At 34.5% G+C, this 24,255-nt stretch overlaps 1 protein-coding gene across 4 annotated transcripts in view; it reads left to right on the forward strand.

Moving 5' to 3' along the window:
* Positions 1–13,467, forward strand: part of spas (spastin) — a 614,416-nt gene extending 600,949 nt beyond the window's left edge. For all 4 annotated transcript variants that reach the window (XM_069832617.1, XM_069832619.1, XM_069832618.1 and 1 more), the window contains 3 exons: positions 1,316–1,506; positions 4,813–5,006; positions 10,741–13,467. In XM_069832617.1, coding sequence (XP_069688718.1) covers positions 1,316–1,506; positions 4,813–5,006; positions 10,741–10,904 — 549 coding nt within the window. In that variant the 3' untranslated portion in view covers positions 10,905–13,467. The remainder of the gene's footprint in view (positions 1–1,315; positions 1,507–4,812; positions 5,007–10,740) is intronic.
* The last annotated feature ends 10,788 nt before the right edge of the window (positions 13,468–24,255 follow it).

Genomic DNA, 24,255 nt, shown 5'->3' on the forward strand with positions numbered 1-24,255 from the left:
TGTCTCTCTGTCTGCCTGTCTACCTACCTACCTACCTATCCATACATCCATCTGTTTATCTATCTGTTCATTTTTCTATTTATCTGTCTATCTATTTATCTATGTATCTATGTATCTATCTATCTCTGTCTGTCTATCTATCTATCTATCTATCTATCTATCTATCTATCTATCTATCTATCTATTCATCCATCTGTCTCTCTGTCTGCCTGTCTACCTACCTACCTACCTACCTACCTACCTACCTACCTATCTACACATCCATCTGTTTATCTATCTGTTCATTTTTCTATTTATCTGTCTTATCTATTTATCTATCTATCTATCTATCTATCTATCTATCTATCTATCTATCTATCTATCTATCTATCTGTCTGTCTGTCTGTCTATCTATCTATCTATCTATCTATCTATCTATCTATCTATCTATCTATCTATCTACCTATCCACCTATCCACCTATCTATCTATCTATCTATCTATCTATCTATCTATCTATCTATCTATCTATCCATCCATCCATCCATCCATCCATCCATCCATCCATCCATCCATCCATCCGTCTGCCTGTCTACCTACCTACCTACCTACCTATCCATACATCCATCTGTTTATCTATCTGTTCATTTTTCTATTTATCTGTCTATCTATTTATCTATGTATCTATCTATCTATCTATCTATCTATCTATCTATCTATCTATCTATCTATCTATCTATCTATCTATCTGTCTGTCTGTCTATTTGTCTGTTTATCTATTTACCTATTTGTTTGTTTGTTTGTTGTTTACCACCATCGTAATATTATATAATCATCCAATAATTTGTGGACATATTGTATTTGCTCTTCTTATGAAGCGACATTCTGAAATTAGCCCCAGCTTACAACAAATTTTTCACTATGGTTCACTCAAAGTGTATTGTATGTATCTATTATCACTTCAGTATTGTAGAACTCGCGATTACAAATCAAACGAGTATTCAATCAGAACTGTAGTTGTTCCAAATACTGAGATATTACTGAGAGAGGCCACACAGCACTGCTAATTTTACACGCAACTTCAGCACCTTCATGCCCATAGAGTGGAGAGGTGGCGTTATTGGGCGTGGTCATACAAGTTACATTTGTTCATGGCCTAACTACTAATGGCATTAGCATTTGGGTGTGGCTTATAGTGTTGGTATACCAAGCATTTGAAATTCTGTCATCTTTTGTTTTCACCACAGATCTCATAAGGATGCCCATACTCGGTGTGTGGAAACACGTATTCTACGTAAAAAAAATCTTATAATGTGCCTTCTCCATTATTTTTCCAGCCGTCCATCATCTTCATTGATGAAGTAGACTCACTGTTGTCAGAACGGCGAGAAGGTGAGCACGATGCGAGTCGCCGCCTCAAGACTGAGTTTCTGGTGGAGTTTGATGGACTTCCGTCAAATCCAGACGAAAGAATCCTGGTTATGGCTGCCACGAATCGTCCTCAGGAGTTGGATGAAGCAGCTCTCAGGTGGGTTATTTCTGTCAGTGGCAATTGGGACCAGCTGTTGAATTTTTATTTGTGAGGGATTGTCCGAAATTTCCTGAAATTTGATTTCTTTTAAAATAGCATTTCATTGACGTTCCAGTATTTAAACATAGAGACACAAAAATTGTTTACAACAAAGTAAGCCTACTGCGTGCATTTCAGATTCTACAGGGTGCCCCAAGAGGGAACAACTGGATAATACACACGTAGACCAACATCGGTAGTCAACATTGCTCGCTGGTCACTAATCACCGGGCCGTACTAAGCCGTGTCAAACAAAAGACAATCGAAATGGTGGTAGTAAAATTCGCGACTCTTAAATAATTCACTCCATTAGTCAAGTGCAAGTTTTATGCAGTACAATGGCGGTGTTTTGAATGCACCAAAAGAAAATGCAGATGTAGTAAGATCTTAAAGTAGGTTATCACAATGAAATGAAGCAGGAAGAAGATGTGTTTCAGGGAATATCATTCAAATAACAGAAAGTAAATTTCCGGTTAATGTTCATCGAAGCATTAAGTACATAATTATGACCGCGTTGCAGCAATGAAATTATTCACTACTTTCATCATAATATTGTTTATCAATATTACGGAACAAAAACTATCATAAGGGCCATGACTGACAGGATCATCTTGGCTTTTCTGCTCATGCACGGACTCATAATAAAAACCTAAACTAACCAAATCTAACCTTCTTATAATATGCAACACGTGTAACTGGAGCAAGAAGGGATCTTCTTGATTTGATCTGGAATGTACACACGAAAATAAATTCAAGTAAGGATCACGGTGTCATTGCATGAGAGGTCTGCGTATGTACCACAGCAAAACTGTTCATGTCGCAGCTAAGCCACGTAATCTACTCACAATGTTTACGCAAATACATCTTTTCACTAACAGTGGTGCTATCTCTCAGTAATGTTCAGAACGAAGGAGGTAGAGAGAAAAAAAAACAAATTTCTCCTTCTAATGATGCCACAGACCAACTTCATGTCCTTACGTTGGCGACATTGTGTATTTAGTTCAATTTGGTCGTAACCGTAATGGCACAGTTCAAAGCTGCCATAGAAAATTCTTCAGTTTAGTGCCCAAGACGAATGTAAAATACTTCAGGTTAATGTAGTTTGCGCTAATCTATATCGATTTAACCTAGGCTGACCATGCGTATCATTTTGAACGGGACAGTACCGTTATTTTACTATGTCCCGGTGATCCCATCATTTTAGTAAAAAATATAACTTTTCTCCCGTTTTTTATAAAGACTTTTAAAATTAAAATATGCAAATATTGATCAGTCATAACCTAAAATCAATGTTGCTTTATCTGATGGATTGGTGCACATTTTTTAATGAATAAAAAAAGTGCCTGAATTTTCAAAATTTTTGTAATGTTGGTTGCTAATGCATGGCTTGTTGGAGAACTTCAATTTTCCAAAATATATATATATATATATATATATATATATATATATATATATATATAATGAATATTATACGATCGAAGTGGAAATTGAAGCAATGAGAACTGTGGCAACTATAAGAAAAAATTTTGACATGGAGTGCGATAGATTTCTTGATAGGATACTGAAAGACCGAAATTTGTTACGTAAAGCAAACTCATCTGAAAAATACTCATGGTATCAACGTGGTGAAATGCAGCTTCCCCCTCTACATCAACCTAATTTTTTTGTGTGTCCTGTCATTAACAACTATTGCAAGTTGAAGATCTTTATCAGACAAAACTGTTTTATTTTTTTTAAAGAATAATGGTCAGCCTAATTTAACCTGATATATCTATGTCCGAAATCTAATTGTTGGGAGAACTTTTAAATGGAGAGAGGCATTATACACGTATTTCTATCTCTACATTACATTACACGAACACTTACACATACATTCACCTTAGTACACGACATAACTCTTGACAAATACACATCATGCATAGCGTGGCCCACCAAAGTGGTGTGCAACTTAAAATGGGTCATAGTCCTACCATCTATCCGCAATATGCGAAACCCGAATCACGCAAGTGAAGCGGGTAGGTATTAGACACACATTTTAGAACAATATGATATGATATGATTGAAAACGCTGTATCTTGGTGCTGTTCTAGTAAATTTATTTCACATTAAGCACAAAACTCTATAAGAAAATGAAATAATTGTTCAAGACAAAGACCTAACATTCTAAATGTGCTAAATGCCAATTTTTCAAATTTCATTTTATTCAATCTAAGGGAGGAACATCCATTTAAAAATGTCATACTAAATTGTCTTTGTCATAACTCAACTGTAAGTGACTCATTCATGTGCCAAAAGATGGTGTTGTAGGTATCTCAAATGCATTTTGCAGTGTTTTTCATCAATATCTTAAATCGTTGTTTTTTGGTACTTAGTAAATTTAGAATGTTAGGTCCTCAATTGTTGCTGGATTGTGTGTAGTATGTATGAAAATGCGAAAAGAGTTTAAAACCAAAATGTGTGATTCTTCGCCACATGAAACAAAGAGAATATGTGTGTGTTTAGAGAAATAGTAAAATAACTTACATGAACACAACCTTTGCAATTACACCTTTTTAATCTTAATTCCACAAAGCATTAATGTGCCTTCTAAATAAAATAAAGTGATGATTAGTAATACAATAGTTTCAATCGTTAAAGATCAAGGTATTTTTTCGTCATTATTGTGCTCTAACATGCTGGTATATGTTCTAAGATGGTGCTTATAGATATCCATCTGTCTTTGAAATATTTTACCTCTGATTGAGTTTCTGACTAATACATCTGTTATCAGGCAGTACATCTCGCTTGATGGAATGTGTCAGAGGAAGAACAATTATTTGTATACATCTCAAGTCTGACTAGTTAAATATGTTACTAGTCAGCACTGTATGCAATGGAGGGGAAAGGGAATTGGTCATCCTAATCTTTATCTCCTGGCTAAGTTGTGTCATGATTTGTTGCCCTATTACTGTCACTTATGAGGTTCCAACCAGTCTTCGGACTGTTGACCAAACATAAACATTTTAAGTACTGTACCTCGTATTTTTCTCCAATTAGATGTTGATGACGATGAAAATGATATGATGAAGACTCTGATAGAATGTATTTTGTGTGTGTTAAGGCGAAGAACAGCATTCCAGGAACATCGTGGATTAATCTAGTTTAAAAAACATTTGCACTATGAGCGCATAAAATAACATGTCACTTCAATGATCTTTTCTTCATTCAATTGATTTTTATTGTCGTATCTTAGTGTTACTTCATTGCATTTTATTTTTCTTTCAGGCGATTTTCGAAGCGCATTTATGTGACGTTACCAGATCATGCAACGCGAGTTCTGCTTTTGAGGCGTTTGCTGAGTAGGCATAATAATCCACTGTCTCAGGAAGAGTTGGAAAAGTTAGCCACTGTTACAGAAGGTTACTCTGGAAGCGATCTCACCGGACTTGCCAAAGATGCAGCATTAGGACCAATAAGAGGTATGTATGCCCATATACAAAATACAGTTTCCGTAATTTTCAGTTCTACTATTGTTAGGTATCTCTTTTGGTCCCTAGTTAATTAAAAGAGATGTAGTGAATGATTGTGGAATTTTTTTTTTTTTTTTTACATTTTATAATCAATTTTTGAACGTTCTAAAATATTTCTCACAGAATAAATATGGGAAATACCTGTTATTATTCGGTTGAGAAGCTTTTATCTTCCAGTCTGCTGTCAAAAAATCTGAAAGTTAGAATTTATAAAACAGTTATATTACCGGTTGTTCTTTATGGTTGTGAAACTTGGACTCTCACTTTAAGAGAGGAACATAGGTTAAGGGTGTTTGAGAATAAGGTGCTTAGGAAAATATTTGGGGCTAAGAGGGATGAAGTTACAGGAGAATGGAGAAAGTTACACAACACAGAACTGCACGCATTGTATTCTTCACCTGACATAATTAGGAACATTAAATCCAGACGTTTGAGATGGGCAGGGCATGTAGCACGTATGGGCGAATCCAGAAATGCATATAGAGTGTTAGTTGGGAGGCCGGAGGGAAAAAGACCTTTGGGGAGGCCGAGACGTAGGTGGGAGGATAATATTAAAATGGATTTGAGGGACGTGGGATATGATGATAGAGACTGGATTAATCTTGCTCAGGATAGGGACCAATGGCGGGCTTATGTGAGGGCGGCAATAAACCTCCGGGTTCCTTAAAAGCCAGTAAGTAAGTAAAATATTTCTCTCTCATTCACACATACGCACACATATTAAAATGTATATACTGGTGATTCACAAAGTATTACGAGCACTTCAGATTCAGTTCCTTATCATTTTGAGTAAAAATGTCATATAAGCATCAATCCAATTATTATTAGTTTTTTATTTGCTTGTAAAAACCCATAAGTCGTTCTATAACTTGTTTGCATCTTAATACAAATAGTGAAGCCTGTACTAAGAGGAATGGACTTCTGCCATGGATGAATATATAATAGGATGCGAAACTTACTGAGTTTCCCATAACATATACTAGAGGCGCTGTTGTAGAAATTGATCTTGCTGCCACCTGTTGGGAAGAGGGGCGTTATTACATCTAGCAGCGCACCAAGTAGCGAAAAGAGTAACTAATTACTCCATGCATTTAGCAGCGCACCTGGTAACGAAAATGTTAAACTGTGCAGAAAGTATTCCCTCCCACCCTCATCGATATTCAAAACTAACCCAATTTAAAATAAAACATTTACATTTTTATTCCTTACAGCATCTTCTACTGAAAATTCTTACTGGAGCCAACAGGAATATAAAAGAGACGATCTATTTTACACTACCCAATTAAAATATAACCAGACAGAGACAAAAAATAAAGCAAAAGGTTAGATATTGGGATTGTATTCTTTGGGTATTTATTGTACAGCGCAATGGAAAATTCTGCAAGAACTACTTAGATAGTTCAATTTATTATATTACTATTACTTTACAATACATTCAACAACACTATTTTTACAACGTCCATAACATCACTGTTTAACATGCACTGCTTATACACATGTAGTATCACTTTATGTTCACTTATTAGCAAGTTTCTGTCTGCCATCTTGTCTCTTCGAGCAATATCTCGAACGGATAAATAGAGAACTCTGGGTAATGTACCCAACATGTAGTTCTATTGTTCACCACCTACGACGTTGGGCGCTGATCATCTTATTTCAGCCCCCCGCTGCCAGATGGTGCTGACCACAGTTTCGCATCCTATTAGGCTATATATTTATCCATGCTTCTGCTATGATGATATGAAGTACGTGGAGAGGGGAAGGATAGGTCAGATCTGGTGACATCAGCTACCGATGAGTAGGCCTAACATAAGCATTTCGCAATGTTACATTGGAAGATGTCCCTTTTTTTAACCAGATGATGTATGTATCATCAGCATGATGATTTTCTTCTCAGTTTTCTCGTGCAGTAGTAACTCGCCTTGTGTACTAGACGAAAGTACAAAGAATTGAATAATTACTTGCCTGTATTGTGAACGCTGCTGCGCTATACATGTGATTCACATCCATGTGGCCAAGTGCATTGAAGTGAAAAAAGAAATATTTGAAACTCTGCCCTCAAATTGTGCTACGTTTATTTTCTGTTTAATACAGTATTTATTAATAAATCTTTTTATGCGTTTTTAATTAATTCTGCTCAAAATTGTTTCTGTTTCCTTAGGATTCAAACAGCTGTAACTCCTTAAATATTGGTTTTGTATTTATTTACATTTTTATGATATGTTGTTGTTTTCTAATGCCAGGCGTTTGACAATAAAGTCATTCGACCTCTTGCACTCCAATATTTTTCAAAGATATTATCATGGTCAGCCACTGAAGCACAGATTTTGAGGTGTTCCGAATCTATTTCTTGGTTTGAGTTGCACAGGGGACTGATATATTCCAATTCTAACATTTCATGATATTTGTACATCGCTTCACAGCTAGAATATGGAACATGTCAAAAAAATCTTAATAGTATTACAAGGTCTTAATTATAGTCACAGTCTAGTTGAAATATATACAGAAGAGTTTTACAATATATTAGTACAGCACACGGAGTTAGTATCAATATTTAATACAAGATAGAAATATTAATGCAGTATTGTTGAATGTCATAAATTCACATACAGAATAGAAGGCGTAAGAAATTAGGTACTATGTACTTTAATTTGGCCCTAAATAATCTTAAGTTTTAAGTTTGATTTTTTATATCCAGAGGGAGACTATTACAAATTTTTACTGTTATATAATGTAGTCCTTTTTGATAGCACGATAGACTTGCCGATGGAGTATGACAGTCGTTTTTTGACGAGTATTTATGCTACGAACTTTTGCATTAGTTACCAAGTTTTCACGATTACATACAAGGAAGTTTATTAATGAAAAAAAAAATATATATATATATATCTGCAGTGCCTGAGAAAAGTGACATAAGTCAGTTTCTACAAACCTTTTTTGATAATTTATTGACAACTTACACTGGTTTATGTCGATTTGATTTTTTTCTGTATGAATTATTGTAATGGGAGAAATACTTATGTCTCTTTTTCCAAGCGAGCAGATGTTCCGTAAGTTGTCAATAAATTATCAAAAAAGGTTTGTGGAAGCTGACTTATGTCACTTTTCCCAGGCACTGCAGATACAGTATAAATATATATATATATATATATATATATATATATATATATATATGGGTCATTTGCAGAATTTATACTGTATAACAAATGATGTCCATTAATTCTTACCCTTCCCATTATTGCATTTATAACGATAGAGTTATAAGTTTCTAACAGAGAGTAGTTTCAATACTAATGTAGTAAACGTCACAAGAATTATTTCCTTCATGTGAAATATTTCACGAGAATAAAATAAAATTCTCATAGTGACAGCTAAAATGCCGTGTCCATACTACTTAAGTTTTTAAAATGGAGCATGATTATGTCCAGATAAAGGTTTGTTTAATAATGTAATTGAGAAAAAAATTAAAGAAACATTTGATATTATCAAAACTTCTTCATATATGTCTGAGTTTATATTTCCTTAAACATGATTACATAATTACTCTAGTCCAGTAAGTCAGTCAGGTCTGTTACACCATTCTGTTCCTATGGATACACAGTTGAAAAAGAAATCCCATAGATGTCAGCACAAGCCAAGATGATGCACAAAGACCCATTTTGATTGTACTGCCATGTTCACCCATTTTGATTTGGCGAGTTTGTGTGTCATACTCTTGCTTTATGTTTTAGTCTAAGCGTGCATTTTTACTCTGTCAGATCTGTTTGTGTTGTGTTTTCCACAAATAACAACATATAAAGTCAAGATGACATAATAGTACACGTGTCCAGTAGTTAAGTTGCTATTTTGAAGATTTTTAAGCAAAAAAATGTTAGGTTAGCACATGCTTGTTTGCTTTGTCAAGTCTGTTACCTGTCAGATCTGTTACTCCGTCATGTCTGTTACATCATTCAAAACAGTGCTGTAAAGCAAGGTGAGTGTACAGTGGCTGATTACTATGGCAGAGACATTACACTATATTAATACCGGTACATGCAGAATATGCACTAAATAATACTTTAATTTTGATGTTCTCAATCGTCCATTTGTTATACAAATTTTGCAAATGACCTATATATATATATATATACTGACAAGCCATGTGCATTATTTGTTTTTTTTTATATAAATGGTCCTACACAACTTAGATTTGGCACCTACTATTATTCTAATTACTCTTTTTTCATTTCATTTATTGTATTCCATAGATCTTACATTAGCATTGAAGCTTTAAGATGTGGAATAAGTCAAAATTTTACAAGATTACAATTTTTTGGCGAAATGTAGTGAGATGAGGCCGAGGATTCGCCACAGATTACTTGGCATTTGCCTTATGGTTGGGGAAAACCTCGGAAAAAAACCCAACCAGGTAATCAGACCAAACAGGGATGAAGTGAGGTGAGGCCGAGAACTAGCTATATCACAAAATTGTATAAATCATAACAATTAATCAATTGAGCTATACAGACTACTATTCAATTTACAGCATGTACAATTCATCAGTTAAGCTATAAAAAATATACAATACAGAGTAAACAGATTAAGTCAATATACAAACATATTTTAGATGACCTATACAAAATTGTAGCAAAGAAGGGCAGCACTGCTACTTACAGACCTGTTACTAAATCTACGTATTACTCTGTGAAAAGATTTATTAAATCTACATACTTAGACTTCAACAAACAAAATTTAATAACACAATCCCAAGGGAAAAAATGGAACTCTCTGCATCAAAATCCACAGTTAATTCCCGATTTACCACGAAAATCGTCTGTAGCTGAAGCACAGATTTTGAGGTGTTCCGAATCCATTGCTTGGTTTGAGTTGCACAATGGGCAGTTAGGGGACTGATAATTTCCAATTCTATGCAGGTGTTTGGCCAAACAGTCATGACCTGTTGCCAATCTAAATGCAGCTGCAGACGATTTTCGTGGTAAATCGGGAATTAACTGTGGATTTTGATGCAGAGAGTTCCATTTTTTTCCCTTGAGATAGATGATTAAAATTACTACAAATCAACAGCGGGCACAATACGTTCTTTGGTATGCTAAATTTGAGAGTGTTAAAGGAGTTCAAAGGGAATTTTGACTTGAGTATGGTTTTAGTAATGTACCTAAATACGATTCCATAATGTTGTGGTATCGAACGTTTGTAGAAACAGATTCTCTTTTAACAAAACATGCAGGAGGTCGCAGGCGAAACCCAGTACGAGAAGCAGCTGTCTCTTGGCTTGGTCCCCAGACTCCCCAGATCTAACCCCTCCTGATTTCTTCGTGTAGGGGTTTGTTAAAGACATTGTCTATTCACAGAAACCCAGGAACATTGATGATCTGAGAGTAAAAATTACCCAAGCTTTTCAACAAATCACCCCTCTTATGTTACAACGGACATGGGCTGAATTGCATCACCGTTATGAGTTGTGTAGGGTGCGCAATGGGGGTCATGTTGAGCTCTGAGGAATCTCCCATCTTTCAGTGTTGTATGCACAGAGTTTCAATAAATAAAGTTCAGTAGTAAATGTTTTACGGTGCTTTTATTTTATCCATTACCCTGTACTTAAAAACTTGGAAATTTTGATTGGATTCACCCAGTGTTAACGGTATATTATGTGAGATTATAAATTGTATTTTTGTTTTGCCAGAACTAAACCCAGAGCAAGTTCGATGCCTGGACCCCAGCAGCGTGCGCAACATAAAGTTCCAAGACTTCCAAGATTCACTGAAGAGGATCCGTCGCAGTGTGTCTCCACTCAGTCTGGCAGTGTACGAAAAGTGGAACTTGGAATTCGGGGATGTCAGTTTGTAGACGGGGCAGGTAGCAAGCATGAGCTGCGATCTCATCTCCACGCCCAGCGTTATTCCTTCACATAAGCTTGCAGCAGACTTCCGTTGTACATCGCATGGCCGCAGAGGACCATTGCTTTGTGCTTGAAGTTAGTTAAATTAATCCAACGATTCAAAGCTCTTCTGTGATTGTCGGCTGGAGGTTGGACTGAGCATGGCTGTGACGCAGTTGAAACATACAATCTCCTGGAATCCGTACCAATGAAGTGGAGAATGTCGGCGAGACCTGGTATTAGGTGCACGTAGGACTGTTGACTTAGGAAAACTAGCGACCTCGGTTTCTCTGTATCGATAGACTTCACGTAGACATATTGCAATAGATTATTATGTACTGTATCTCATCTTCTGAAGCTTCAGTCTCAGACTACAAGATCGGTGTCATTTCAGATCGTAGCAACTTAGTCTTGAGTTTTTTTCCTCTTGAATTAATGTGAATTGTTAGTTATTTTGTTGTTTTCATCATCGATATTGTATTGCAGTTGAATTTATAGGGCCACAAAGACTTAAAAATATGTACATGGCAAAGAATTAGTTTGTAGTGTCTATTTTCAATTGTCGAGCAGCTGGTTCTGCCACCCTAAGAGCATCGAGGCGACAGATACATAGCTCAAGAATTAACACACCGCCAAATTAGTGCAGTCTTAGGGTATAGCGGTAGCATGTCACATGTTTCTGTTAAGATTGCAACTAGAATATCATTTGGTAAAATCGAGGACATATTTTTCGTGTATTTATGATGAAGATGTACATAGATTTTGTTCTATTGTTTGATTGTTTTACAGTATACACCAGGTGTACATGTCGAACACCAAAATTTAAAAAAAAAAGGCCTCACGTCATGCAGCACTTGAAGAAAACCAAACTGCACCTAACATTGGAATTTGAAATATTCCTTTTCTGTTATTGCTCAGTGGAACTAAGGTGGCAAGCTTCTGGGCAGATTGTGTTGTTCTCTCGGTTCCATTGCCTTAAAAACTTGTTTTGCTACTTTTATATGGAAAAACCCTTTGTGTGTGCTTTATGTAATATTGATTTTTTTTTAATGAAGTTATCTCCATTTCTGTTGTTAAGTGTTACAATACTGGATGTTATTGAAGATTTTTATTCCTAACTTTCTTGTACGATGTGTAAACTCTTCCAGTATGAATTTGGCTGCTGCTTGGGTAGCTGCTGCTCCTGATCTCGTGTAGAACAGTGCTCTGTCCAGCATGTGTAAATTAGCTGAGGAAAACATCTGAGCAACACTGTCTTCAATGAAGCATTTTGCTTGCGCTTCTTTCCTCATGTAATTTACATGTAATTCCCCTAATCTTCAGTAAACTCTATTAAAATTCGAGCTGTAAGTAGGTATAAACACAAATTATTACAAATATTGTATTTACATTGTCATGTCAATTAATACTAATGCAAGGAATTGCGCATTGTGAGTTTGTGAGGCTGCACAATCCGATTGTGTTGATGTACCGTAATGACAGTTTATTTTTTAACTCCTATTTATGTGGAACGAAAACTTCTTCAATCATTGTTATCTATGACGTTACTGTATTGTGTGTGACAGTCCTTACAAAGGCCTGTCGAGAGAATTTCAGAATGTATTGTTAAATTTACCATATTGAAGAGAGAGAAAGAATCCACGTATTTTTGCTTTCCAACCTACGTCCTACGACTTCTATTCAATTGTATTTTACAATGTAAAACATATATTAATTCAGTATCTTTCATAAAGCTTGCAATTAATATTAGTGTTTTTCCTAACATAGCTTATAAATTGAAGGGAAAATATATATTAAAAATCATCACAAAGTATATGGATTAATGCCATCCTCGTTAAAGGGAGTGTATTCAAAGTACCAGCACAAAAAAGTTTGCTCTCTGATAGTCAACTTTGTCGGGAGTGTGGCATTCGTTCGGAAATTTGTGATGAGTGTAACTCGATGCAGCTACTTCGAACAAGCAGCAGTTGTGGTTGTTGTTGTTACACGAGATCGTTCTCTAACTTATGGGTGAACAGTACTGTAAATCTCTTCTTGCAGTCTCAGCAACTTCTCAGTATTATTCCCCTGAAACGTCTGATATTTTCTAATGTTTTCAGGATGGGAAATGAGTCTGGCGATCTTCTCAAGAGGTTCCAAGTAAAGAACAGGCAGAAGGCTTAGTGTGCACTGCGTTCACTGCAGTTGCGTACATTATCTTTTGTTTCTTCACACTTCGGCATCCGTTTTGGCAAATCTCTAATTCTTCTGTCTGAACTTTGTTAACATGAAACACCTCAGAATGTCTTTTCTACTTTCTATTTTGAATCATCTTCATTAACCTCTGCCTCAATTAAAATATGGTAACGATATTTTTAAACTGGAAGTTGCACATTGAGATGTTGATACTAACATAACTGCTATTGTAGAGCTTTTATTTTCTTTGACAATCTCGGGGTATTTTAAAAAAAGATCTTAGAATTAAAACAGCATTTGTTATAATCCTGCTTTTTGTAATGTGAAAAATATATATACAGTAACGTGTTGTGATAATTTGTTTCACTGATAATACATTAATCTTTCCCTTCCTTTCGATATCCTAGATAATCCTTCCTTTCATCTCAAGATACAAATATAATTTAATCATAACACACAGACTGGTTCCTGATTTGAGAAATGTATTTCTTTCAGTCCATATTATCTCATGTAAACTGTGTCAAACCGTACATCAAGTCTGAAATCATTTTAATATATACATAATGTACGGTATTTTACTAATAAGAACCAAGAGTGAGATGAAATCCCGGGGGGGGGGGAGCTGTGGTAATAGGGGAGGCTTTAGGGGTAGTGCCCTCGTGCCATGGCACTGCCTAAATAAAATATAATTAAATTTTATTTTTAACTTACATTCAGAGTGCTGTAAGATCACAAATATTATATAAAATATGGATTTATCGTGAAGTGATTTCAGCAGAACATCAATTTGAACTACCGTGCCCCATCGTGTCAGAGTAACAATGCCATTCGCCCGCTCAAATGGGCATGTGCAGAAGTGTTTTGTAATCCATTCGATGGAGCTTCACGGTGGTGCAAAGGACAAGGGGAAAGGTCTTATCCATGCCATCCAGACAACTCGGTTCGAGGCGGCAGCACTAAATAACGAATATTTGTTCCATGCCAGGGCTGACTTTCTTCCCAACAAATACGTTATTGAAAAGAGCGCGAGCATAGGGAAAACAGTGCGGTACCTGGCATCATATTATTATGCATATAATTGTGCTATGTTGATGAGAAACAATAAATTATGAATAAAATAAATACTTCACTATAAAACACACTTTCTTCATCATATGAAGATAAACAGAAAGTAAATACATATGGAAAGACTAACTCTAAATTTGAACATAAATATGTAAATAAAAGGTGTTTATGCAAAAAAACAAATAGATCTGTTGATGTGATATTAAAAATTCTTTCTTCTGTTTTCTTTGTGTCTTTTTTATTCTATCTGGCATTGATCTAAGGAAGGTGTGATGGATTTAGTTCACTTTTGGTAGCAAGATCACCAATTTCAGCCAGAAAGTCATTGGACTCTTTGCTGAAAATTACAGGAGAATATAATTCAAGTATTGAACAGTTTAGAAAACTTCAAAGTTCCGTGAATTTATTATATTAATTTATTACTAGGTCTCATTATTATTATTATTATTATTATTATTATTATTATTATTATTATTTATATAAAATATGTTGTTATTTTCTAATGCCAGGCGTTTGACAATAAAGTCATTTGACCTCTTGCACTCCAATATTTTTCAAAGATATTGTCACGGTCAGCCACTGAAGCACAGATTTAACCATTTACATAAAATATTCACGATATAAAACGATACATTACCGTTACTTTTCGTTTCTGACTTGAATGTTCTGGCACTACTCAGACAAAATGCCTTCAGCCGCCACTGTGTGGTAATGAAATCTAGAGAAATTAGGAGTAGGTTTAATTAATTAATTGCTGTTCGTCATTCTGACCATTTCCTTCCTTGAATTTTAATATCTGCTCGATCTTCTTTTTGTATATGGAAGATACTGTATCGGAATTTTGGCATTAATATATCCTTGCACTAAAGACAGAAAATAGGACGTAATATGCAGTATAAAAGTCTAAACATGTGCTATTAAATCTAAAATCTTCAAAATATGCATTATGCATGAAGTTACTCCCAAAAAAGGTCAAAACATGCGCAGAAAAAGTACGATTATTTCGAATCATTAAGTCATAGAATGAATATTTACAAAGTTTAATAAGCGTACCCAGCTTATATAAAAACATGCATTTGCATGAAAATCCGGGCAATAATAATAATAATAATAATAATAATAATAATAATAATAAATTAGCAATAGTGTTATAATTATTGTCTTGATATTTTCTTTATATTCTGCTTCTAGTTTGTTTGTACTTTTTTGTTTCCTCTTTTTCTTTTGTTTTTTTTACATCTTCCTTTTCCTCCTCTTCCTTCTTCTTTTTGCGTATTCTAAATACAATATTAGCTAATTATTATTCGGCTCATAACACAAATTAATGTTTAATTTAACTTTTTTTTATGTTTCAGCTTATATTATTCAAGAAAGAGGGAACGAACGAGAACTATACACTAAAGTTAAGATCGGGAGAATTTTTTACATTCCTTTGTAACACAGTAGAAGCTCTATATAACGCGATTGTTGAACATACTAACCCCTTAACTACTGTATATCGCAGTCATGTCAATTGATGCCCACAGGAGCAAGCACGCGTTTTAGAGCCCAGGAGAGCCTGAGCGCTTTACAGCGGAAAGGAAAGAGACAGACGAAAGAGGTAGTATATGCCGCTTGGTCGAGCTATATTAAGGGATGGCCAGCACTGATTCAATAGATAAAGGGAAGAGAACTTATTAAAACTGTATCTGTGTTAATTTTTAGATTTGCCTGAGAAGTATAAGTGCATTATAAAAATGTAAGTTTTAATTTTAATGCTCATTTTTCACAAGTTTGATTTTTTTATTCAAAAGAAATATTTTCTCAACTTTTCGTATAGAAAAGTGAAATTTTCAGGTATAGGCCTATTTATTTAGTAGCCTTACAGAATGCTTTCGTAAATCTAATATACCGCATATACGTATTACTGAAGATAGTGTATTGAAAATTTTGAAAATATTCGCGTGGAAATTGTTTGTAAGGAAATGAATTAATAAAGCAACTACTGTTACATCATAAGCAAAAGATACGTGCCCATGCGTTGTAAAAATGTCAGCTCTATAGCTTCAGCAGATTTCGAGAAAATAATTTAATATTCTGATGATAGGAAGTTGCTCACAAATATCACCTTAAAAGCATAATGCGATGAGAGTTTTGTTATGTAATATTAGTTACACTTCAAACAGATACAGTACCTAAGTAACTTTGCTTTGTACTGTAATATTGTTTTGATTAGTTTATTGATTACTTTTGTAAAGATACCATCAATATAAATTCCAACTTATCATGTCATACTCAATCTCTTTCTTTGGAATATCACTTTCTTTATGAATGATGTGTTTCATCCACTTAATACAGTATAATATTATACTACTATGGAATTTAAGTGAATATTCCTTCTTAACTCTCTATTATGTTATTAAGATTTAAAACACAAGTGCAATATTAAGAAATTAGTGTTAGTACTTTTGTTTTATAGACAATATAGATAATATTAAACAGAAAGAAGCCATATAAAAATAACGACATAAAATTTCACGTTCCGTTTGAAGTTTGTGCACCACTGTTTTCTTAATCCAACAGGTTGCTTATTCATATACACAACCCTTCCTCTTTCCATACTTAGCACTTGCTGTCCACGCACAACGTCAAGGTCAGAAAAATGTGCTTGCTTTGTCATCACTGGTATATCGGATAGTGATCTATAAAGTGACAAAACTTCCAAGTTTATGTTGTTTCATCTACCTTGTATTGTTCCTTCTGGGACGCCATGTGATAAACTTACCATCGCACTTTTCAGAACTATTCAGAATCAAAACATTGTAATGTAATTACAATAATATGGACGCAGAAATGGCACAGGACTTCCTTTCAACTCGAGATGAGGTTAGTGATAATAAATAAATAAATTATAATGGAGAATCGTTCCATGCAGAAAAATTTACTAAATCTCTACAATTAAGAATTTTATTAACAATAATTGTATTGTTTCTTCGGGGAAAATAGGTACTCTTCACCCTTTTACATCCAAATCCGCTGTTTATCGGACTATACTATATTACATTAGACTTCTACTGTATATGTACTGGGTGTTCAGTTCAAAATGTGTCTTGGCTCGCTGTATGCCGTCATGTGGCTAGCTGATGAGCCTAGAGAATTCAATCTTCCTACACTTCCGCAGCTCAGGTGTATAATCTAAGAATCAGAGAAGTTGGCTAGCAAGTACGGCGTTCATTCTGAAGAGTACGTGCCAATACGTACGGTAACGCCGGTAGTGGCAGGAATGTGAACTGTTTGGAAATACGTACTGTCGGGATATGGGGAGAGGGTTAAGAAGATTACTTACGTATTTGTTGACATTAACTTCGACGGTCAACATGGACACGGAGCATTTGATTTGTGTTGTGGAATGTTACCGTACGCAACCGATGATAACAAATACCCTGTGTACGACTTGCCGGCGCAAAACACAGTTCGAAAGAGGTTATGGTAGCACACAGACCGTACAGACCGCCATCTGTTGCTACGACGTTCAAGTTATATCGTACACGTTCTCAAGTTCAGATTGAAGAACGCCTTAAATAATAGGCAACTTCTCTAACATATAAGCTGAAACTCGCTTCAAATCGGTGACCCAACAACAGTGACGTCATGACACACTTTGAAATGAACACCCAGTATATGTATTGGTTTTATTATTGATTCTAACGGGTTTCTTCTTGAATTTTTACTATACAAAATAAGTACCACTACCGATAGTGGTAAATGAAACTACATTATTTGCTCCTTTTTTTTCTTCATTTAAAATATTTATAAGTTAATTTGCCTGCAGTGACAGGCTGGACAAGTTGGTTTTTTTAGTACTGTGTCTAGTTGCCAGTCACAGTTATAACACTTGAGAGTTTGTGAATTGAAAATTGTAAAATGTGGCATTCTTCATCATTGCCGTTATTACTAGCCTATTATTATTATTATTATTATTATTATTATTATTATTATTATTATTATTATTATTATTATTATTAATTATTTTTTTTTATTTAATTTTTGAGGTTGGTGTTACTCCTTAATGGACTAGTGATCACTGATTCTAACATGGCTCTAATGAATGTTTAATGATGACAATGCTTAGCATGATGAGTGGATAAATCTCACTCTCTGCTCTCTTCTCTGCGCTTGCGGTCTTTTACAAGGTATGTGACAAGTGAGTTAGTTGAGGGGATATATAAATGATGTGAGGCCGAGGAATATGTGAAGCGATTTCAGTGATTTAAGATCCTTGACCTCACATCATTTAGATATCCCCTCAATACAGTAAAACCCCGATAAGACGCTGTTCAAGGGACTGGGTGTAAACCGCATATTAACCAGGACCGTGTATTAGGCGGGTATACTAATTTTGACATATATATATCTATTAGCATTTTTCTTTATTGAAATACATGATTCATGAAGAGTAATACTGTATTATTCCATTATGTAATTACTGTACTGTACGTCAAAGACATTTACAATATGTACTGTACTTAAATTCTTTCGGGGAAAAAAAAGTCATTTATAGTTGTTTGCCGTGTGTGTGTTCTCCAAGTCCTCATGTTTACCACACTTCAGTTTCTGCGATTACATTCTCCTGACATCGCAGCTGTAGTGATTGAGTCGCGATTTTTTATTATCGTTCTTAATGTCGATGATGGGATTTCTAATGAATCAGAGAGTTGTTTCTGAGTAAGAGTACTGTTCTCATCGTACTTTCGTAAGATTTCCAATTTTTCCGACACAGAAAGCACTTTTCGTTTAACACTCATTGTAATCACATTCACAGACACTTCAATACACTAAAGGACAACAAACTGCCCAGCAAAAATTTCCAGAATTTTATTACGGCCGAGTGAGGAATGTTGTTTGAGAGAGAGGGTGAGGTATTGTAACTGTATGTAGGCTATAACCACGCAGATAAGGAGTCGAATAAGGGAGTGTAACAAGAGGGTGGGGTATACTAAGGTAGGCCTATGAAGTATGAAGGTTTAAATGCGCAGGTAAAGGGTCGAATACCAATACTTTTCAGGTTAATGGCACCAGCGAGTTCAATGAGCAAGATGTTTCGTTTCTGTTACAGTACATTTCTGAAAATTACATCGAAAATATTCCACAAAATCAGCATATTATGCGGGACTTGAGCGCAACAAACGGGATATTTTATAAAGGCGTTATATATGAAATGTGCAGGGACTGGACAAAAAAAGCGTATTACAAGGGATAGCGTAATAAGCAGGCACATTTTGTCGAGGTTTTATTATATTATAATTATCGTCTTGATATTTTCTTTATATTAGATTACCTGGAATAAATTATTTATGGTTTAGGTCAAATCATTAATATACTGTAAATTAATCTATAAATAATAATGGACTTAAAATTGATCTCTGGGGAACTTGATGTTTAATATTCTTAAATTCTGAGTAACTTAGATACAGTAACTATTTGGTATATTTACTTCCACATTTTTTTTCCTATTTCATAAGTAGGCCTAAGGTGTAAACCAACCTAAGATTTTATTTTTAATACCATAAAACTTTCATTTGTTCGCCAATATACTGCGATTTCATACAGTCAAATGCTCTAGGTAAACCACAAAATATCGCTCGGGCACACGAGTTAGAATTTAAAGAATTCAGTATTTCATCCAGTAACCTAAGCTGTATTCTGTGTCGATTTTTGTTTTCTAAATCCAAACTGCTTCAAAGGTAATATATTGTACTTACCACAGTTCAATGTGGCAGTCTGAGGTCGAGGTAGACTTTTAAACGTGAAGTAAAATGTGGAACAGTGCTTGTCATTCGTGAATATGTTTGCTAAGTATAGATCATATCACGAATGTAGACATATAGGTAGGTTATTTCGAGAAAATTTCCTGGTGTAAATGTCTCGAGCAAGTCAATCACAAAGAGACTTTATAAAAACGTCTTCACTATTGGTTCAGTGTTGGATAAGAAAGCAAACAGGAGAAAGATTGAGTGTGATCTGTGTTTAACAGTCCCCCCCCTCCCCACTGTCAAATATGAGACATGCGCAAGTACCTAGTGAGACCTCCTGGTCAGGGAGGGACAAAGTCATCGTGCAAGACAAAAGAGGGCAAACCCAAGAAAAGGTGCACATATCCAATTTACGGGAAGAAATAAATCTGCAATTCCCTTATTGGAAGTCTGCTGAATATAGACTTATAACTGGAAACGTGCATTAAATTAACATTATTTTTTATTTATGCTGGAAAAGAATGCGTTCTAGTTCTCTTTCTTCATTTGAAATATGTTTCTTTAATTAGATAGTGTTTAAAGAAGTAATCAAACAGAGGCTACTGGATGCCTGTCAAACTCGTGCTTTCAAAGCACGAACAAATACAAAGAATGTGGTTACTAGTCTCCCAACTGCTTCATGTCCCTTGCATTGACTCAATGTAAGATAGGGCCGGGCGTGTGAACGTAAACAGAGCTGATGTACTAGTAACTGTGGTATATGTATGCATATACTTTGCACCCCTATTTTGGTATATACTTATTATTGTAATAACTTTATCATCATCCTCATCTTTCTCAGTAGACCTTTTGGTCTGTGAAATGTATACAGGGTGATTCATGAGGAGTTACCAACACTTATGGAGTATATTCCTGAAGACATTTTGAGCAAAAAAAAAAAAAAAGTCATATAAACATGGGTCCTATTCTCAATATTTTCAGAGTTACACTAATTTTAAGTTATTAAAAAATACCGGTACCTTTTTTTTCTGTTAAGAGTAAAATAATATTACAATTAGAGAATGAACTATTCAGAAGTATATAAATTCCACAAGGGTATCTGCCCTTCGGTAAGGGTTGACAAAATACACAGTAATTATACGGTACCGGTACTAAACAAATAAAAAATAGAAATTTGTATTATTATCATTATTATTATTATTATTATTATTATTATTATTATTATTTTCAAAAGGAAGCTACCCTTGGAAAGAATGATAACGTTATTACAGTAATAAGTATATATACCAAAATAGGAGTGCAAAATACCAGCCATTAAGGTTGCTAGTACAACAGGTCTGTTTAGATCTGAAGTATTATATGAATTATTTTTGTTTATTTATTTTATTTTGAAGCAGTCGGGAGACTAGCAACTACCCCCTTTGTATTCGTTCGTTCCTTGGGAGCATGAGTTTGACAGGCAAGGGTTATCCATAGCTACTCAAATATTTTTCTAAGCCTGTTAAATCAAAGACCATGACTTTCCCCACTGATCACACCTAATTAATGTAGCCAGAAATAAGGCAGAAATATTGTTACATAATAATAGAAATGTATGCTTTTTTTCTTTCCATATTTGTTACACTAATAGTAGGTACCGGTAGCCTACTTCACGTCATACAACCTCAAACTCAAATTATTTAACATTTCCCGCCACTTTTTGTTTTCCTGTATGTAGGAAATAACCTAAAAAAAAATATTTTTAATATTTTTCACGTGCAAATATTTAATCAAAATTACACTATTTTAGTTATTATATTTAATCTGTTTTCTAAGTTTGTGCAAACATAACCTAAATCTAGAACTTAATAATGTGTGATATTTAAATTAAAATAAGTTACTTTACATGTAATGTAATAACAGTTCCTTAATCACACTTATATTGCATTACATAACCTCTAACTAATTCTTCCAATTGTCAACCATTTTGTTATTTTTTTAGGTCTCTAAAATTAATTAGTAATAATTCTTGTACTCTTCATTATCATTATGGTCAACTGTTACCCTAGCTGAAAGACAGATTTTCAATTCATCATTTGGATATAGATAATCTGTTTTTTTTTTTTAATTTTGTCTTTTACTACTAACATGACTGATGGATAACATTATAGAGACCAAACTAGGTAATTTTACCATAACACAAATTAAAATTAATTGATTCTGGTTCACGTTAACACTTTGTTTAAAAAACTTAAAATTATTTAATGACACGTTAAAAGTGTTAAAATTAAAAAAAAAAAGTTATGTTCCTTAGACAGACGGCCTGTTTTGACACTGGTTCTGTGTCGAAATGGGCCATCTGTCTAAGGTACATAACCTTTTTTGAAAATTAATGGTGATGATTTTCGCCAATTAAGTTGTCTGTTGTGTCTGTCAAAAGTAATATATCAGTAGACATTTTAATTTCATATGAGGGGTGGTATAGAAACCTATCTATCAGGCTTTAAACATATTTAGCTCAATCCTTATGTAGAAGAAGGAAAAGTGGGCAGTTCAACAGCGGCTATGAATTGTTGAGTGTTGCTTATAAACGACTGCTCTTATTGCAGAACAAAAGGTTTAGTGCCATAGGCTGACAATGCGTAATCCTGAAAAGGCCTGTAGGACTTAGCTTGGGTACCAGTACCTAATAAGGCTTTGAAAAGTTACAATTGAAAAACTTTCTTATGAGTTCTTAACAGAAAAGATTTTTATTGCTGATTATGTCAGATGAAGTTCATATTCATTCAGAGAGTTTTGTTAAAAACTGTTGCTGGTAGACAGTGTTAGACTACAGAATAATCTAAAAAAAAAAATGGAACTCGCAACAAATGCACTGACGAAAATGAAGCAGTTACTGGTACTGTTAAAAGTGAGAGATAACCAACAGTAAATACTACTAATAAATTGTTTCAACCATCAAAAAGATGAAAAATGGAAAAGCACTAAACACTGACAACATTGTATTTGAATTTTTTAAAGAAGACATCAAACTAAGTTACGCATATTTCGAATTAATGTAGGCCTAACATCATCCTTCTCTCTGAATGTGAAGCATAAAAAATAACCATTGAGGGATCGAAGAGGTTACAGTCCTTCATAAACCATTGACTAAGAAGAATGTTCAACATTATGTAGCCTGAAATAATCAGAAATGAAGACCTCTCGAAATAAGCAAATGAAGAACAAACTGAAATCAAAATCAGGTAGCGGTATAGAAAGGGGAATTGGATTGGGCACTGTCTCCATAGAAAAGGACGTCCTAAGATGGAGCCCACAAAGGAATCGAAAAAAAGAGGAGTGAAAACGAAAGTGGTAGAGGGTCGTAGAAGAGGAAATGCGGTTGGTTCAAAACAGAGTCCCATGGAGAATGTATGTTGCAACTCTTTGCTGCAATGAGAGATATATGAAATTACGAGATGCTATTCAATTACAATTTGTGATCAACAGAATTGTGCTACTTATCATACTATGAGAAAAAACATGGACATCATACTCAAAGCATTTGCAAGCAAAATGGTTGCAAGTGACATTTTTATCAAGTGCCTTTGTTTCAATCAACTCTCATTTTACAAACCTATGAAGCGAGAACTAGCTTTCTTCTGGTAAAGGCAAAATTTTTTGGGCCTTAGAAAGAAAAAAAAATGACCAAAATGTACTGTACAAGAATTTACCAAGATATATTCAAATATTTTTAACAAGACCAGAACAGTTTACATTGTCACACAGTTATACTACACTGATTTCATCTTTTCGATAATCCTATTTGTCTATGGTGTATTAAACATGAAGAAGATCTGTAACACATTCTTCTCCATACTGGACATCCATAAATCCTAAACAAAGGACATTAAAGTCTCCATTTTTAATTCAGAATTTTTCCCCAGGGGGGCATTATACTATGCTGGAGGGGGGGGGGGAAGAAATAGTAATTTAGATTTTACATAAAAACAACAGAGGCAATCTATGTAAAAGAGAACATAGAACAATAAAGTTAAAGAAATTACAGTTTTCATTCGTTTATATTTGTTTCAAATACGACTAAATGTTAATATAGGCATTAAGCTTAACTTAAAAATGTTAATATTGTTGTGTAAAACATGATGAATATGAACTAATATTCTGTAGGCGTATAACTTGCCTACTAAATTGGACGAATATGTCTTCCAATAGCTTTTCTAAAGTTTTTAAAGGACACTGATATGATAGGGTTGCCATACATATTAAATCTACATACTTAGACTTCAACAAACAAAATTTGATAACACAATCTCAAGGGAAAAAATGGAACTCTCTGCATCATAATCCACAGTTAATTCCCGATTTACCA

Source organism: Periplaneta americana, chromosome 8, assembly GCF_040183065.1.
Source record: "Periplaneta americana isolate PAMFEO1 chromosome 8, P.americana_PAMFEO1_priV1, whole genome shotgun sequence".
In the NCBI taxonomy this organism is placed as follows: domain Eukaryota; kingdom Metazoa; phylum Arthropoda; class Insecta; order Blattodea; family Blattidae; genus Periplaneta; species Periplaneta americana.